General features: G+C 36.9%; 1 protein-coding gene across 2 annotated transcripts; it reads left to right on the forward strand.

Moving 5' to 3' along the window:
• Positions 1-337: 337 nt before the first annotated feature.
• rec8b (REC8 meiotic recombination protein b) lies at positions 338-18216 on the forward strand. Of its 2 annotated transcripts, none has more exons than XM_028434820.1 (18): positions 338-475; positions 655-723; positions 2387-2529; positions 5251-5326; positions 6619-6754; positions 7775-7838; positions 9348-9415; positions 10740-10821; positions 11851-11920; positions 12001-12187; positions 13373-13507; positions 14582-14657; positions 14772-14935; positions 15784-15823; positions 15928-15997; positions 16076-16171; positions 17776-17879; positions 17986-18216. In XM_028434820.1, exons 1-18 carry the CDS (start codon positions 420-422, stop codon positions 18072-18074), a joined length of 1725 nt encoding a protein of 574 aa, XP_028290621.1. In that variant the 5' UTR covers positions 338-419; the 3' UTR covers positions 18075-18216. The 2 variants fall into 2 exon arrangements, with proteins under 2 accessions (XP_028290621.1, XP_028290622.1); XM_028434821.1 differs by having other exon boundaries at positions 6619-6736.
• The last annotated feature ends 849 nt before the right edge of the window (positions 18217-19065 follow it).

Genomic DNA, 19065 nt, shown 5'->3' on the forward strand with positions numbered 1-19065 from the left:
TAACATATTAGATAGAGAGAAATCTATGAAACAATCATGACAACATAATTTATTAAACTAAATATGTACATATTAAAGCAACACCAATAATCAATGAGGACATTCATATTATTCTACACCTTTTTATTTATATTTTTGTAACTATTGTTTAATAACTGCTTGCTACAAAGTAAACGCTATTATGTATAGTTTATTATTTAGAAATAATTATTAAAGTATTAAAAATATTTTTTTATTAGCCGACGAGGTTGATTTTCAAAATGTTGATCTCTGGGCCCTGATTGGCCAGTACCGTTTTAGCGCGAGAAAATTGACCAATAGAATACAGATGTTCAGAATCCATTTCAAACTAATTAATTGTGTTTGTACATTCTGCTGTTTGTCATATTTCTCCACTCTGTTTATCAACACTAGTGACGATGTTTTACTACCCAAATGTCCTCCAGCGTCATTCTGGATGTTTCTCTACAGTCTGGTGAGTTTTAAACTCCGCCTTTAAAATAGTAGCATTAGCATGAGCATTAGCTCGTCACAAATAAACAAAAACTAGTTTATTAACTAGTCTATGTTTACAAACTGTTGATAAACAGATAGATTTGTTGGTAAATGTGGTTCTTTGTTTTATAACTTGTGTATGTGTGTTTTGGTTTTCAGGTTAGCAGCTACTAAAGGGATCAGAGTCAGTCGCAGAGAGCTGCTCAGAGTCAATGTCAAGAGAACATGGTAATTATATGTTCATATTATATTTGTTTATTATTTACAGTTTATGTCTTTGTGCTGCATCATAATATTTGATTTAATAGTTTGGTAGCAGTTGCTAAAGCAGTGGTTCTCAACCTGTTTTGGATCGTGACCCCATTTTAATTTAATATTTTTAGGCTGTATTTTATTTCTTTATGTATTTATTTTTTTTTTGTCTTTTATTTATACTGCATTTTATTTCAACTACATTTATATTTGAGGAAGTGAAAATAGAGAATATGGTCGTTTAAGATTGTGTGTTGTGTTTGAATTTGAAAAAGAATAACAATTAAAAAATGCAACTATATTTTTATTCAGTCATTACTTTTTTTTTTTTTTTATCAATTGCTAGACATTTCAGGTGACCCCAAGGTTGAAAAACATAATTTTTAAAGGAAATAATGAGAATTATACCACAATCATGCCTGCGTTGACATTAATCGATGTAAATTACTACTTTATCAAAAAAAAATAATCACCTTAAAATCCAAACAGTAATGCACACAGGATTTACTTCATAATTCTTGTTTTCCCAGTCATTTTCAACTTAGATGCTGCGATGGGTCAAAAATGGAGCACAGGTTCACAGTAAAATGTTAATAATTCAAATAAAAGCCACACTGTAACTAAAAAGATGTATAAGTTGCAAATCTTGTAATTAAACAATTAACAAAAGCTCATATCAGACTTTAGAGCCCATTCGCCTGCTTAATATCATGACGGGTCTTTTTCCAGCCAAAACAGAAATAAACAATTGTTAATGCATATCATTGGCTACATATTCAGAGGTGTGCTGTGGTATCTGATGACGAGACATTAGCAGGACGTGTTTGAAGTAAGTGCTGCAAAATGTGATGTGATGCAGAGATAATTGTGTTTCTCCAATACATCCCACAGGTGAATTAATGATAAAGGTTTGTCAAAGTACTTTTATTTTTTAGGTTTTTGATATTAAAAAAACGTTTTCAACATTTATCCACCCCTGATAACATGAAATGTTGTGCACTATTTAGGGGTGTGCATTGCCATGAATCTGACGATACGAGATGATTTGCGATTTCCATGTCACAATGTGATATATCCCGATACTATACAATACGATATACATTGCATTATCAATAATTGCAATGTAATTCATCTTTACAAGTACAAAATTATATGAAATACAATTTCTTTCATGTGAAAACATGTAAATGGTAACTAACTGTAATTCAAGTACAAATATCAAAACAAGTGGTATGTTTATCATACTGTCAAATTACATTTTTTTTTTTCAAAAAATTCTTAAAAAAAAAAAAATGTAACTGCATACATCTATCAAAGTGTCCAGTATGTTTTATGAAAATAAATCAACTTCCTTCTGAAATGCATTGAGATAGTTTTACAAGGTCTGATGTGGTTCACCACCCAGTGACCGGGCATTTACGTGCTATGCTAATGTTAGCGCAAATTTAATGTTTTTTTTTTTTTTCCATAAATAATCACTTTGGACATTTTTGGATGGATATGATAATCACATGGTGAAATATCACCGAATCAATTTTCTAAGAAGACATTGCAGTACAATCACACATACATGGTGGAAAAAAAACCCAGTTTCATATTTCTGTCTTGGTTCGTGATGTTTTTTATTTATTTTTTTCAGCTGGGAGATCGTGGACTATGTGACGGCTCAGGTTCCTCCACCTCAGCCGAACCTGCCCAGGCCCCGTTTCTCTCTCTATCTGTCGTCCCAGCTGCAGTATGGGGTGGTGGTGGTCTACCACAGGCAGTGCGGCTTCCTGCTCGGTGAGAGATTCTTGTTATGTGGGAAAATGACACTTTTTAAACAAGATGCAAAGCAAAAGCATGTAATGGACTGCTGAGCTATCTCTCAGGTGTACAGGCTCCATCATCTGATCAGGATAAGTGGGAATGGACCAGAGGACCCAAAAGTTGGTTACAGACACATTTTCTGTGGTTTGAGACTATTTTCCTTGACAAGAATAAAAAACAAAAAACATAAGATTTTATTTTGAAGGGGATATATTTAAAAATGCATTTCTTTTAAGGTTTGGTTAAAAAAAAAAAAGTTTTGCGCCAATTTATGGGGAAATTTAACCATTTTTTGTTTTACAAAAAAACTGTGATTTTTATTATCTTTATTATTCAAACTGCAACAAATTTTTGACCACATTTTGGTTATTACTATTTCTGTCAATGAGTCAGATTGGCAGACTTACTATTACCATGTAAAAATGAGTCATTTGCATTATTTATGCTTGTGTGCTTTGATTATTAAGTGCAGTTTATTTGCAGAATATTTCCCAGATTTGCATAAAATGAAACCAAAGTTTCACACACAGCTTTTGCTGTGAAGAAGTGCTATTATTCTAATATCAACTCCTGTTGACAAAAACTTTTTATTCGGCGATTCTCACTTAAAATCGCGCTATCGTCTAAAAAAGCTCCGCCAGTTCACATATGTTTCAAACAGCACAGCTGAATAAGTTTGATTTAAAAGCCAATAAGGCAGCGATAAAAGCAATACGTCAAACGCAGCACGCTAGTCGGATTCATCCGATCATAAACTTCAGTGCCGATGATGCATCCAACAGATTGACAATCATACCAGTGTCATGGTTGATTAAACTAGTGAAACACAATGCAGGATGATCAGTGACAGGAGACACCAGGGAAGCAGCCCTGAGCTCATCGTCCACTGCAGTGGAATTGAGTTTAATCCATCAGTAGAGGACAACAGCCGCTCACAAGGCTGTCACGTTGAAATCTGTGCGGCTATGATATTAGAAATGATTTCTATAAGCATGACAGACAGAGGAATACAAGTGTCCTCTGAGGTCTAGTGAGGATTTTAAAAATGTTTTTGTTTCTAAGGGAAACAGCAAACTCAATATAAATGACACGTTTCCTGTTTGATCTTTTAGGTCACTGTCTTCATGTAACACTGTATTTATTTCATACTTCATTCCTCAGCAGTAGAGGATTATAAATGCAATAGTGTAAAAAATGGTTCCAGCAAATCCCCCCCCAAAAAAGGGCATTAACATTGAATAAAACAAATAATGGTAATAAAGTAACTAGTATTATATCAAAACATTTTTGTATTTATTTTTTTTTTTAATGTGAGTATCATTGTATTATTTAGTAATATTTGCTATGGTCAGCGCAACTTTTCAATCAGTGGGTGTGCACTGTAGCTGTTCCCACCCTACGTTCTTGAAGCCAAAATACGGCGCTTAGGGACGCTAACATCTTGAAAATCTGACGTCATTTGGAGCCAGAGTCTGTGCAGTAGGGTCCAGCAGGAGGAGCCCTGGTAACATGCCCCGCCCATTTAGCGTACTGCCCTGATGACTTACGCAGCCCAGCTACGCCAAGAACATAAGTATCTTTCCTGCTGGAAATTCTACCAACGGCTTGTTCAGATCATAGAGGTTATTACAAAACCACCATATATTTTCAACTCAAATATCTAAATGTAAAAATGAAGAAAATCACGCATCTCTGCTTTCCTTCACGAAAATGAAAGTCTATGGTATTTATGGCTATTACTTTGACTCTTCCTATAACCTTATAAAGCAGTGCATGGGATTCATCATAATAGACTAGACTTGTTATAGAAAATGCTGTATTACCTTGATGGCATTAGCTGAAATCATTTTCTGAATAATTGCTACAGAATACATAAATTGAACCCATTTTACACCTAATCACCCCCAACAAGGAGGTTAATATATTTATTTTATTTTTTATTTTTCACCTTCTTTGCACAGTGCTGTCGAACAACACAAACAACAATCTTTTTTGCATGTTTTATTATTTTCTGCTTAATTGTGACCATCAGCAGCCCTCCCAAAGGAAGGGTACGAAAAACTTTATTAGAGGGAAGATAAAAAAAAGAGACTGTGGTGAGGGGGAAAGGACCAGGGGAGAGGGAGTTAGGGTAGGACAATGGAAGGAGTGGTTGACAGTTAACGCTTTGGTTGGAAGTAATCTTTTCAGGGCGTTTATTTATTTGTTTGTTTTTCTTGTTAGCAGGACTACATCAAAAGTACTTCACTTATTTTGACGAATTTCTAGCTAAAGATAGACCTTACACCAGTGTTTGATATAATGATAAGACAAAAATTGCTGATTAGAATGATACTTTTAAAACTTATAAAAACATCTGAGCTGGGGCATCTTGTCATTTTGTGCACTCATCCAGGCTACTCTATATTTGTAAAGGAATCCGGATCAATAAGGTGATTCTGGGTCAATTTTTAAAAATCTATCATCATTGGCGATATTTTAAAAATTCAGTGCTCTTGTTACCATTTTTAATATTAAAAAATGTCACGTGTGTTTATAAAAGGAGATGTTTATTTTATTTTTTTTAAAATGATACGTATATGAAAAGGACAAATAAAACACTAAACATGTGACAGACCAAATTAGGCTACCACATCATGGGATGGCGAGTGTCTGTGTTATGCATTAACTTTTATTCTCTGTTCTGTTTTCCAGAGGAGGTTCAACAAGCGATTGCACGACTGCTGCGCTATAAAAAATACGTCCCCATCGACATGGCAGAATCTGACAGGTCAGTCTGTGCTCACACTAGCAACGTTTGTATCAGCATTTCAGATGTTAGGACCAACTGATGGAGCCGTTTGTGTTTAAAGAGGTCCAAACACAATACTTTTGTGGAATAAAGACTTTTAAAAGTGAGATTTGGACAATCTGAGCCAAATAAGTACATGCAAAGGGTTTGGTAACGTAAATATTTGATGGTTTACATCAGGAGTAATTTTAGTTCAGGGGCCAAATATGGAGTAGTATATCTTAAGTGGGCCACAAATTAGTAGTTTAATCATTATTGTGCTCTAGTTTGAACTTCCATGTAGAAATAAATGATAAAATATATATGGCACTGATAATATTAAAGCAATTTTCTTTGAAATATTTGATTTTGTGACCCATTTTTATGCAATTTGGTCAAATTTAGTGGAATAATTTAAAGAAAATTGCAGGATTTGGGAAAAATTGAGAATTATTTTAACAATTTGAGATAAGAAATGACTGCTGTCATGTGATAACTGATAAGGGTTAGGATGGTGGGAAATGTTGAGCCCTGCTAATATTGTGGAGTTTCATTGAATTTGTGTATTAATTTGCAGATATCTAGCTGAAATATTTATAACTGGATTCATTGGTCATTTACACAAGGATTAATGGTTTCTCTGACTTTTTTGGCGGTTTTTGCTAAAACTAATTTTAGTTCAGGGGCCAAATATGGACTGGTTTGACCTCAAGTGGGCTGTAGATTTTAGGTGGTGAAAAGAAAAAGAACAACTTTAACATTATTGTGCCCTAGTTTTCAAAACCAGTTCAATTCACTTAAAAAAATATTGATTTTGTTAACAATGTGTGTAATTTAGAGGAATTTTGTGGAATAGTTTGTGACAACTTGTGAGATTTGTGGAAAAATTGAGAGTTCTTTCCACAATTTGCAATTTAAAAATGACTGCATTCATGTGATATAAACAAAGGAAAAAGGCAAGCTACAAAAAATATTGTAGAGTTGGTGAGTTTGAGATAATTACAACTGGATTATTTGGGTAATTTACACAATAATATATGATTTCTCTGTCATTTTTACTTTCTCCTGCGGGCCGAATTGGATGCTGTAAAGGGCCGGATTTGGCCCCCGGGCCTTGAGTTTGACACGTGTGGTTTACGTGCTTTCGTGTGAGCAGATGCAATATATCTCTTCACGCTCTGCATGTTAATCTTATTCCAATGACTTTTTAATGAGCCTATAAAATGAGAAGTGCTACTGAGCTTTTGCATTCGTCGCTGTGTCTCACACGTGCTCTGTTTTTCATCCAACAGGTTGGCTTTGGATGCTCCTCAACAACTGCACATGATGGAGGGGACTGAAGGAGCTCAGGACCCGTTTTTTGGCCTCATGGTGTCAGACCAGCTGCCCAGTCCTTACAATATACCACAGGTATGTGAGGGACATACAGTACGTATGGAATAAGACTGAGGAACATAAATCAGTGCTGTGTCCCTCTAAATGATTCAATATGTCTCCATTCATTTCATTATAATTGCTTGAGTAAGAGTGAGTCATTAAACATCTATATTAACGCTTATGTCAGACACAGTAAATCACTCTCACTCGCGCATGGCTGAACTTTGTCCTGTTTCTAATCCATTTCTAATCACTTTGTACAGATTTCTCTCCGACATAGTGAAATGATCAATGTTTTTTATCACGCTGTGAAACAAGTTGTGTGTTTAGTTCAACGTCTGTTTTGTTTTTTTATGAAGTCGTGTCATTCACCTGTGCAGTTTCACACACATTACATACAGCCAATAATATAGAAACCAGCTTGCATTTTCTTCCTCTTATACACGGTTCCCACGGATCCTTAAAAAGTCTTTAAAGGCATTAAATTCATGAATTTAAAAATAAGGCCTTAATTGTCATTCAAATGTCTTAAATCAATGTTTCAGAAGTCTTAAATTGTAACACATAACAAGTAGGATTTTATGATTGTAATTAGTCTCAACATTTCAAAAGAAATGGTAACATTTGGGGTTTTTTTTAATGTATAAACAACATGGGGAAATATAAATTTAACTAAAATTGGTAGTTTTAAAATTTTGTTGTTTTATAGATTTCTGGTAATTTTTGTAGTCATCTTGAGGTTTTGGAGTGATTTCCATTATTTTAGTCTTTTTTTTTGTGTGTATTTTACTGTATTTTTGTGTGTTTACACGGGGGTCGCCAAGTGCACGTCTGCACTAGACATTAGAAAGAAAATTCCCCAAACCCTATGTTATTGATGTGGCATTTTTTTTTCCCCAATTATGTTTACTGTGAAGTTGGTCTTAAATTCGATTTCAAATGGCAATAAAAAGTTTTGAATTGAATTTGACGAAAGCTGTAGGAACCCTGTTATGGTTCATATTTCAATGAAAAACTACGGTATATTTCATGGTTTATCTGTTACCTCATGTTTTGATCTTGTCTTGATAGGTATTGTTTTTGTCTGAAGAGAACTCCCTGGTGCCCAGTGGAGACTCCACCCTTGATGCCATGGGTGAGAATAAAACAGCAGCGGTCTCTGAGGAGTAAACTCACAAAGATCTTACCTGAATACTTTTAATTAGCTTTTATCAAATTCAATCACTGTGGTTGTGTTTGACTTATTATGGGTAGTGTTAGTATGGCAATTCAGACGTCAAAATGAGTATGTAGTGTGTTCACATTAGATAGTATGAAAAGATTGAGTATGCCAGAAATACCCAGATGTATACTGTCTATAAGGGGACATTTTTTAAGTATGCACGGTGGGCACACTTTAAAGTTACCATTTACTTGTTTGCGCAAGTTTAAAAAATAAATACATAAATTGTATTTCATACCATTTTGTATTTGTTAAGGTGAAATTTTTAATTATTGATGTCGTGATATGTACCATATTGTTTAGTATTGTGACATGCAAATCGCTAATCGTATTCTCAGATTCATGGCAATGCACACCCCTACATATAAATAGACGCAGATCAAAATCAGAATAAAGTGTCTGAAAATGTGTGTATGAAATATGTAATTTTTGTTTTGTTTTTTTTGAAAATTTAAAACCAACATTTTCAGTACATTTCTTCCAAAGTTAAGAAATACTTTTTTTTCTGACATATTACTAGTTGTTTCACACTGTTAAGGTGCGTTCACACCGAACGCGACTGTAGCAGCGCTGCAGTCACTTAAATCGCATCTGATGAGTCGTTTGCACATAGTGGTGCTTTTTGGTCACTTCATCGCTCCAGTGACGTGGTGACCAGGGAACAGTGTGTGTGTGTGTTGAGCCAGTGACAGGGTAGAGAGAGAGGGTTGATCACTTCTTTTCCTTCTTGCTCCACTTTTCCAGCTTAAATGATCAACTTACGGAGATATTAAAGGATGAGTTCACTCAGAATGTGTCATGGTCAGTAGTTACTGTGGTTTTCAAGAAGTTAACCTCTTTAATTTTGCCCTGATAAACTGAGGAAGTTGTACACCCTCCGCTGCAGCCATCTGCACTGAAGCGGGAGGGGCTGCAGCTGTACAGATAGTGGATGTTGCTGTGGGATGTTGAGCAAATCCCTTAACCCCTAACTGCTCCCCAGGCATGGGTTAAATGCAGAGGACAAATTTCATATATGTAATAACATATGACCAATAAAGGCGAAAGCCCCGATTTAATCCTTAATCTTTGAAGGACGGGAGAGTTGTCGCTTAAAAAGTTTACCTTTTTCAACTTTGTGATGAGGTCACGCTTGACCTAGTCGCTCAAATTACGTCACTTGAGGTGGCGTCATTTACATTGATTTTAATGTAATCTAGTTGCTTTAGTCACTTCAGTCACATTCGGTGTTAAAGGACCTTTACTCCCAAAGATAAAATACAATTACATGAAATCCAAGATTTAGTGCCATTCTGTTTAATTTTCTTTAATCCAGATCTGTTGAACTCAAAAAAAAAAAAGAAAAAAGATCTGTTGAACTCAGCATTGCCTGTTGTGTGTGTGTATTTTTTGCTCCTCTCACCTCCTGCTGTGCTGCACCAGGCTTCAGGTCACCTCCAGCTGGGATCACCCTGAGAGAGAGGGAGCACTCTGTCATCGCTGCTGCTGAGGTAAACGCTCTGTCAGATTCCAAAAGCAGGGAGAAAAAATTGCCGGTCATCACTTGTAGACGCAGCAGGAATCCTGGTGAATCAGAGAGCAATGGCACCAGTTAACATCTCTCCAGCTTTGTCACGGATCAAGGATTTATTACGTTTATAAGATGAATTATTAATTACAAGGAATTCCACACATGCTGCAGTATGCTTTCATTCAATTCCATAAGCATTCACACTAGAAACAATATAATAAATACAAAAACATATTTAGAATATTTTTTTCCATGTCAATGTTCAAATATGAAGATGTTTTTTTACATAATCCACTGTTAAAAAATGACACCACAATATACAGTGCATCTAAATCTTGTTGCACTTGTTTGTTCATGTAGACCACATGTGACAAACTCATGGCCTGGGGGCCAAATCCAGCCCTTTGGAGCATACAATTTGGCCCGTAGGAGAAAGTAAAAATGACACTGAAAACATGAATCCTTGTGTAAATGAAAGTCAACAATATTTGCAGGTGCTCACAGTTTTCCCGGTGCTTATATCGCATGACTGCAGTAATTTTTTAATGTTAAACTGGCGAGAGAAAAAAACTCAACATTCTTACAAAATCCTTCAATTTGACATAATATTTTGATAAGCGCATTGAGATGACTGTTGTAAATTGCGCTATACAAATAAAGTTGAATTGAATTGAATACTTCCCTTCACTAAATAGAAATTGGTCACAAAATCTAGGAAATGTTAAGTGAAGCTCCTGTTGGGACTGATATCTGTCACTTATCGCTTGAATATTGTCCGTTTCTCACATATTTAGTATTTTATGTGTACGTACAAGTGCTAACTAGGGCACAATATTGTTGAAATTATTACTTTTCCCTCACAACATCTGTGGCCCACTTGAGATCAAGCTGGTCCCTGAACTAAAATGAGTTTGACACCCCTGATGTAGACATTATGATCCCACCTCTTTCAGTGTTTTGGAGATCAGAAATAAGCTCTCGATGAGTGTAAAGGTTTCATGTTATTCTGCTAAAATCATTGTGTTCACAGAGCAGCTTCGTTTCACTGCAGTGTGTCTGTACCCAGAAAGAAAGCCCTTCACACAACATTAGGCCTCTCATTCTGTCACTCACAGTAGCTCCCCCCCCCCCCCCCCCCCCCAAGCCTTGTCAGCTGATGAAGTCCATTATGACCCGATAAGATCTCCCCTAATTAAATCAGCCTCCTTGTTTACAGCAGTGTCTGCTCTCGCTCAGCCTCCTCACATTTGTAGTCAGCTTTTTGTTTTACAAGTTTTTTTCTCCTCCCTCTGTTTGTCTGTCAGTATTTTGAAGGTGATGACTTTCCTGAAGCCACAGCCAGAGAGATCGACTTGCTTTTGGATCAGCCTGATCAGTTTCGGGGAGGTGTGTGTTTTTCAGAGTTTTATCCAACGAATCTTAAGAAATGCTAAATGTAAACTCTAGGGGCCTGTACTACGAAGCTGGATAAGTATATCTGGGATATCTCTCCGTTAGAGGGCTTCAGTTCCCCAAACATTCTCTGTCAGAGTGCCGCTGTACTACGAAACGAGATATCAACAAGTTCACATAACCCAGGTGATTTCAGCCTGGCGACGTGTAGTGAAATGGGTGGAGAGTGCAGCGTCAGACCAATTACAAACATGGAGAAAATGTGTAGAGAACATGTATCCAACTCAAGGCAAGGGGGCCAAATCCCACCATTTATAGCATCAAATTCCTGGCCGCTTGAGAAAGTAAAAATTGATAGAAAAAACATGAAACATTTTGTAAATTATCAACGAATTCAGTTGTAGGTATCTTATCGCCTCAAAAAAATTCAATTAAACTCCACAATATTTGTAAAATTCAGTTTTCCACTTCTTATATCACATGATGGCAGTCATTCTTAAATGTTCAAAGAACTACATTTTTTCCAAAATCTGGCAAATTTTCATCGAATTATTTCACAAAATTTCCCCAAATTTGCAAAATCAGGGAAATTAAAGTGTAGATCATGCAGGGACCAATATACTCATACTTTTTTATTTATATGAGAAAGTGCAAACCAGGGCACATTAATGTTGACGTTGCTCTTTTTCCCACAAAGAATCTGTGGCCCACTTAAGCTCAAACTGGTCTGTATTTGGCCCCTGAACTAAAGGGAGTTTGACATCCCTGGTGTAGAGCAACTTACGTCACAATTCAGGAATATAAAGGTTGAAAAATCACATATTGGCCTGACCAGGAAGAGGTTGAAGAAATCCAGGCTGCACTGAATTCTTCATGAAGTTCCTGATTACTTTGTATGCAGTGCTGCACATGAGAGGACTTCAGCAGGATTAGAAAAGAGGCTTTACCGTCCAGAATGCAAACTGTTTGGTTTCTTTACATTTTCATGACATCCACTCATTCCTGTCCATCCGTGACCAACAGAGGAGGGCGGAGATCATCAGGCAGGAGAGAGAACCGTGGAGGCTGAGGGACCGATGTCCTTTGTTGACCAGTGAGTCATCAGAAAGTGATTAAATCATTGCTCGTGTCGACCTGTTTCTGTCCATCTCATCTTTGTTTGTGTGCCTCCAGGCTGAAGGAGACCACCTACGGGACGGAGCAGGACAAGGTTTGGCTTCTGGATGAGGGGACGGGCCAGCCTACGGAGGTTCCCATGGCAACCATCGCTGACCTGGAGACGACGCCCCAGCGCGTTGCTATGCCGACGCCTCCTTCTGGGACTGAGGACGGCAGCATGTTGGACAAATCCAGTGACGGCGTGAGACGCAAACACAATTTGTTCATGAAAAAAATAACTTTGTTCATTTCTTTGATGAATAAAGTGTGTGTATATCGATATTTACTAGTTTTCATGTGGCTGTAACTGATTAGCATTCATTAGCTCACATTTCGTCAAACATCTTTGGGTCGTTCCATGTCATTGCGACAAATTTTCAGGACATCCCACTCACTTTGGTCTCCAAAAATTCTGAAATTAGTAGTGTGTGTGTGTGTCGATTTTAGTGTGTCCTTGTTTTTCTTCCATTTTCAGCTTCCAATATCTCAGGAACTACACCATGTAGAAAACTGAAGTTTGGTTTACTAATACTCTCTCAGGATATACAAAAAGATCTGCTATACATCCTATCTGGTGGACATGCCAGATCCTCAAATAAGTTGGAAAAACATTTGTCTGTGTTTGGGGCTGGAACATGTTTAGGGCTTCAGTAAAGAACTTTACATATTACTCAGCTCCCTGTCATTTGATCAGCTTTGAGTTATGTACAGAGACTGTTCACATCACTAATGATTAGTTAGATATATGCATTGGATCTTGGGTGACAGTCTCTTGAAATGTGAAAAAAATACTTTTTTTTCTGTTTTCATTGACCTATAACTGCATGTGGGAATGTAAGAAAATAATCTGATCTGTTTTAATCTATAGTATTTTGATGACACTTTCTTAGGATATAAAGCAATTTTTCTTGATGCGACTAGTCAATTATTTTTTATGGGCCCCAACTTTGGGTTATTTCACCACTCGTGGATATCGAAAATGAGGTCATTGTAGCTGCTTCTGTCTTAAAATCATTTGTTGTTCATTAGTTTCCTATGTGACGTAGTTCCTGAGATATTGGAAGCATACCCCCCTCACTAAATTAGCCATTATTCAAAAATTAAACTCAAAATCTACAGTGTGCCTATTGAATCATCACAAATTTTCTGAGCCCACATTGCGTGCAGTGTTAGTCCAACAGATGTTAAGCTGACATTAGTTTAGTCACACATTGTCATGTGACAACAGGAATTCTTTGACATACGACCAGTTGGTTTGGTTCAGACAAACAGATCATGGAAAGCTTGAGTGGGTGTGTCCACATCATACTTTCCAGTCTGAGCAGGTGTGACGTCAGCTCACAGATACAGTATCATTAACAACACATCTACCTTTCTCCGCCTTCAGGTGATTGTCCGTCCTCTGAGGAAGCCCGGTGGAGGACGCAGGCGTCAGCTGGTCTTTGCAGACCCCGAGATCCAGATATCAGAACAAGTCATGAAGGAACAGATCGGAAACCCATTGGCTGAGATTTTGGAACTGGTAGACAAGTTTAAGGACACGTTACTGCTCAAAAACATTCAGAAATTGACATATTTTCAAACATCATGGCAAATGTGTGACCAAGAAAGACAAACGTATGATGTAAGGGCAGATTAACAGTTTGAGTCAAAGCAAAAGACAGATTTACATTCCAAACACTGATTTTATCCAATGAGGTTAATCTATAATCTCTCCAAAGCCAATATTATGAAGAGTTTCCTGTTTGCATAGCACTATGCAGTAACTTTAAGCTAAATTTAGGGAAAGATGTTTTTTCTTCCCTTTTTTAGGTCCCAAAATCATATTTACACTTTAAATCTGAACCCATGCAGTGTCCTGTTGATCTGTCAACACAAGAAACAATTCAGGATAGAGTTCAGTATTTTTAAATGCATTTCCAATATTTATAGCAGATGTAGGCAACTTTTATCACAGCGGGGCCAGTGTTTGTTTGATCGAAGGGTCACATGATCAACATTCATGTCAGCATTTAGAATAATGAGCGATCTGAGCATTAATACAGGAAAGAACAAAAAATGTTTTATAGTAATTCTGTGTATGTTTGATTGTTGTTATCTTACCCATGAGGCATTTTGTGTTTTTTTAGTCATATTGTGTATTTGTGCTGCCATTTTGCATTTTTTGGAGGCATTTTTGTGTATTCCTGTTGTTGTTTTGATTGTTTGTTAGTACTGTGGGTCATTTTTCAAGTATTTCTTGTCTTTTTGTGTAATTTTGTATATTTTTCTGACTAATTTTGTGTTTTACTGTTGTCCTTTTGCTCATTTTTGTGTTTTTCTCTTGTCTTTTACTGTATTTTGTAATTTTCTGTCATTTTGTACATTGACTTTGGGGGCCGCACAAAATTAGACAGAAGGCCGCATTTGTAGCCCCCGGGCCGCCAATTGCCTATGTCTGATTTAGAGTGTGAGACTGGTTCACTCCTCCACTGCTCTTTGATCAATGAAAATATATTTCAACAGAAATAGGCCTTGGTTTGTTCCTCCTAAGTCTACAGGAGTCATTGATTTTAATCACTGTGCAGAAATTCTCTCTCTCTCTCTCTCTCCTTAGTCTGCGTTACTGTTGGACATCCACTTTCTCACTAAGCGTGTGGCTCCAGGTCAGCTCTTCAGCGCCCCCTGTGGATGTAAGCAACACATTAACAAACACTCTTGGATTTACCGAAAGCTTGTTTTTGTAGGATTTTAGATAGAATTGTCTCAGTTCAGAGCTTTAATGTCCCACTTTCTTCCTATTGCAGCCCTCCTTCATGATGACCTCATGTCGCTATGGAAACAGAAGACGACGCTGCCTCAGCACGGAGCGACAGAGGAAGAGGAGGAAGGATCGAGGATGGAGTCTGAGCAGGACAGAGAGATACTAAGAGCAGAGATGAGGAAGAGGACGCGCTCAGGCATGAAGGAGGTCGGCAGCAAACAAAGTCACATGTTCCTCACTCACTTTGGGGTTTACTTAGAGTCGATCACATGATTGTCTCAGGATTTGAACTCTACAATGACCCTGACTTTTCACACAAACTTAGGGTGACCATACATCGGATTTTACCCGATCATGTCCTCTTTTCACGTCTTGTCTGGGAATATTTTACAAATGAATGAAGAGACAATAACTTTGCTCTATCTGACAAATTCCACCGGTTTCTAAAAGCTAATGAGTTGCTCTTTAAAGCCCATTTGGGGTAATTACAGTAACTTTACTCACACATGACGGAATCAAAAGATGCTGCTTTGTTATGACGAAATCGTCACACAAGAGAAAAAGAGAGAGAACCAAAGTCAAAGAGAGATTAAAAAAGACCAAATGAAACCGTGAATGAAAAGGTTATTTATTGAAGTGTATTTTTAATGATTATCTACTGTTCTGTTAGTTTCATTTTCCAGGAGGAGATGTTTCTCATCGTTTCAATGATTGAAAGATTTTAAGAAGGTTTATATGAGATTTTTCAAGGACAGATTGTTATAATGCAGAATAAAGGTGATTGACTTAAGTTACCACTGATTTCAGATTGTTTTAAAGTCTGTTATAAATAGATAAATGCATTTTTAAACATTATGGATTACAACTTATTATATTGTGTTTTGCCGTTACAAGGTAGAATCAAGGAAACGTTGAGTTCATCGAGGTTGGCCCAAGAATCCTCTGTTTTGGAAATCAAAATATGGTCACCCTACAAGAATTTAAAAGCAGAACCACTGATTTTTGTTGTCGTCCCATGTTAGATTAATCATTTATTCTGCTCTTGTTTTTCTCAGTTTTCCAGTGAGGGAGGATTTCCACCTGCTGAGGCCTCGTGTAAGAAAAAAAATTACTTCCAGTCTCACTAAATTTCAGAGGAACTACAAACTCATTGTTTAAATATTTACTCTGTGTGTGTGTGTGTGTTTGTGTGTGTGTAGCTGTATCAGATTTGGAGTTGTCCAAGGACGACAGATCATTGAACGACGTGGTCACTCCTGTCACCAGATGGTAGGACTCAGTGAGTTAGAGGGACGGAGAACTGGCTGTATAGAAGACCCTTCACTGTGTGTGTGTGTGTGTGTGTAGGTCTCTGCAGGAGGACACCCGCCCAATGATGGAGCCCATAGCAGAGGAGAACATTGTGATGCCCGAGGCTCACACCTACTTAGAGAGTGTCGTCAGGTACGTCTTGGTCACACACACACATGCTCACACAGTACAGAGTTATTCTCCTTCACTGCTGTATGTTGAATCCATTTGCTGTGATATAAAACATGAAGCTCACTGCAGTGACTCTGGACACTTTGAGCTCTTTCCCTGTTTTCAGGCTTCAGACGTGTTGCTTTAATATTCTCTTTGCTTGTCCATCAAATGCTTCCTGTTTCTGTTTTGTTGCTTAAATCCTTCCAGGAAACAGTGTTTTTTTTTTTTTAGAAGACTCCAAATTATTTCCACAGTGGAGACTCAGACTGGAGTTTCATTCCTTTTACAATGGAAACCATCCACACAAAGTGGAACAACTACATTAGTCCCAGGGCAGAGGTTAGCAATACTTCCTCTAAGCTCTCATGGCTACATGTAAAAATAATAATAATACATCTGATGGAGATATCACCCATATTCTGAATTAGAAAGGATGTTATTCGCCAGGTACAGTTTAAAACAGCACAAAAAAACTTGTGCACCATCACACCGAGGCAGCCAAAATGAGACACTCTCTCCTACCTGATCTGTGGATCTCTGCAGCCTCTCAGCTGCTCCTCTGAGCAATGATGTCTTTGTCCTTAACTTCTTCTCCAGCTTTACGTGACGCCTTCACATAACAGCTGTAATAATGAGGTTAGATTGCACACAGGTGAACTGCGTTTACTAATTTTCTGTGTTCAAAACAGGGGACGGGACTTAGATAAGCAAACTGCTTCTCTCGTCTCCTTTTTCGGCATGTACAAAAAAAAAAAAAGAATAACAAAACTTCTGTGAATGCAACCATGTCGGAAATAAACTGAATAAATAAATAATTAAGTGACACATTGTTGCACAAAATGGAGCTAGTGGATACATTTGCAGGCCTCACTTTCACTGTTTTTATATTTAAAGCAATTTTAAAATCATGTAAAGAAAAAAATGATTGCCTGAGCCGAGAGCCACGTACCTGTAACATTCCTGTCAACATTTAGAATAATGACCAATCTGAGCATTAATACATGTAAGAACGAAGGGTTTATGAGTTTTTGTATCATTTTGTATATTTTTCTCAAATTTTGTGTAGTTATATTGTCGTTTTGTATGTTTTTGGAGTTTTTTGTGTAAATGTGTATTTGTCGTTATATTTTTTTTAGAGTGTGTATTTTTGTTATTTTCTGTTTTTGGATACGTTTTGTGTGTTTCTGATGTCCTTTTGTACATTTTTCTGTACATTCTTATTTTTTCTGAGTAATTCTTTTTTATTTTTGTTGTCATTTTGTGTATTTTTTTTCTGTAATTTTGTTGTTTGGTATTTTTGTGTAATTTCGTGTGAATGTCTTTATTTTTATATTTTTTAGAGTGTGTATTTTTGTTATTTTCTGTTCTTGGATATGTTTTGTGTAATTCTGATGTCTTTTTGTATGTATTTCTGTATATTTATATCTTTTCTCAGTTATTTTTGTTGTCATTTTGTGTATTTTTTTCTGTAATTTTGTTGTTTTGTGTGTTTTTGGGGTCTTTTTGTGCATTTAAATGCTGCCAGTTTCCGTTGTCTGTACTTTATAATCACAGTTAATAATAAAGATCATATTCCTGTACAGGATCGGCTCCGTCCTGCAGAGCGTGGAGAAAGTCACCTTTGATGCTCTGCTGCCTCCGATGTCCGACCGCCTCACTGCAGCTCACATGCTTTCTGAACTGCTGGGTGAGGAAAAACATCACTCACACACACACTATTACTACTTTTATTATTATTATGTCCCACTGCCTCACACCAGTCTAAGATTATGATTGTTTCTCTTCGTCCACAGAGCTTCTGTCTGCAGGACAGGCCACTGTCTCTCAGGCTGAGCCGTATTCCAGCATCACCGTCCACCCTGCAGTCACTGTGTCACACTGAGCACAAGCACATCAGTTCCTGCTGACTGTTAATCTGTGCAGATGGTTTTATATTCTGATGTTATTTTACTTAAATGAACAAGTTCACGTGGTTAAAACAGTTTATAATGTTGACAAAGTTTCGACTAAATGAAATTGTTTCACAGTTTTAAATCCTATGTATTGTTTTTTAAAGATTTGAAATGGTTTTATACATGTTTTAAACGGTTTATACATCAAATTTGACATGTTTGGCAGTAAAAAGTTTCCTCTGATAATTTCTGTGTGAATCTCATTTTATTTTTCACCTGTGAATCATTCATTTTAGCCACTTGTGACTGGAAACGTGATACAAAATGTCCCTTTAAGAGGAGCAGATATCCGACAAAGCTCTTAGAGCAGCAGTGTTGACTAAGTGTATTAATATCTCCATTAACTAATAAAAAAACTGAACTATATTTTTCACAGAGGACAAAATCCAATCAGACCTAAGTTAATTTTTTGGAAGGTATCTATTGAAATGTCATACTGACGTACTACCATTGTTTCTTATATTCTAACCAGTAGGACGTTTACAACCTCACCACATAAAAAAACAGACATGAGTCAACCAAATCCTCACTTTAACCTCCTGATTCCAGGGGACGCTACTTCCAAATTGTTGGTGCAACTTACAGTGGATTATCTACAAACACAAAGTCATACTTTCTAATGGGTGTGTATTAGTTTGACTCCAGACTTATTAAATAGTGTTTGCATGCACTGAGCACCTCTGACAACATTGTGACACCATGTTGAGTCTCTAACGTCAGCGCGCTGGAATTATATTTCTTGTGATGAGTTCAGGCTGCCAACACTCGCACGTGAAGAGCTGGAGCACAAACAACTGCTTTATTCAGAAGATACTAATGATGTCTATCAGCACTAGAGAATAAAACAAGTATTTTTATTAGATACCTGCTGATCCTGGTACAGTTATTAACGCCACAGTGACTTCTCTGGTTTTAGTAAAC

The sequence above is a fragment of the Gouania willdenowi genome, chromosome 20 (assembly GCF_900634775.1).
Source record: "Gouania willdenowi chromosome 20, fGouWil2.1, whole genome shotgun sequence".
NCBI lineage: Eukaryota > Metazoa > Chordata > Actinopteri > Blenniiformes > Gobiesocidae > Gouania > Gouania willdenowi.

Excerpts from the sequence above, each read along its gene's own strand:
- rec8b (XM_028434820.1), top strand. The coding sequence starts at position 420 with ATGTTTTACTACCCAAATGTCCTCCAGCGTCATTCTGGATGTTTCTCT. Across the intron at positions 476-654 it reads GGATGTTTCTCTACAGTCTG|GTTAGCAGCTACTAAAGGGA; the intron begins GTGAGTTTTAAA and ends TTTGGTTTTCAG. Across the intron at positions 15,824-15,927 it reads TCCACCTGCTGAGGCCTCGT|CTGTATCAGATTTGGAGTTG; the intron begins GTAAGAAAAAAA and ends GTGTGTGTGTAG.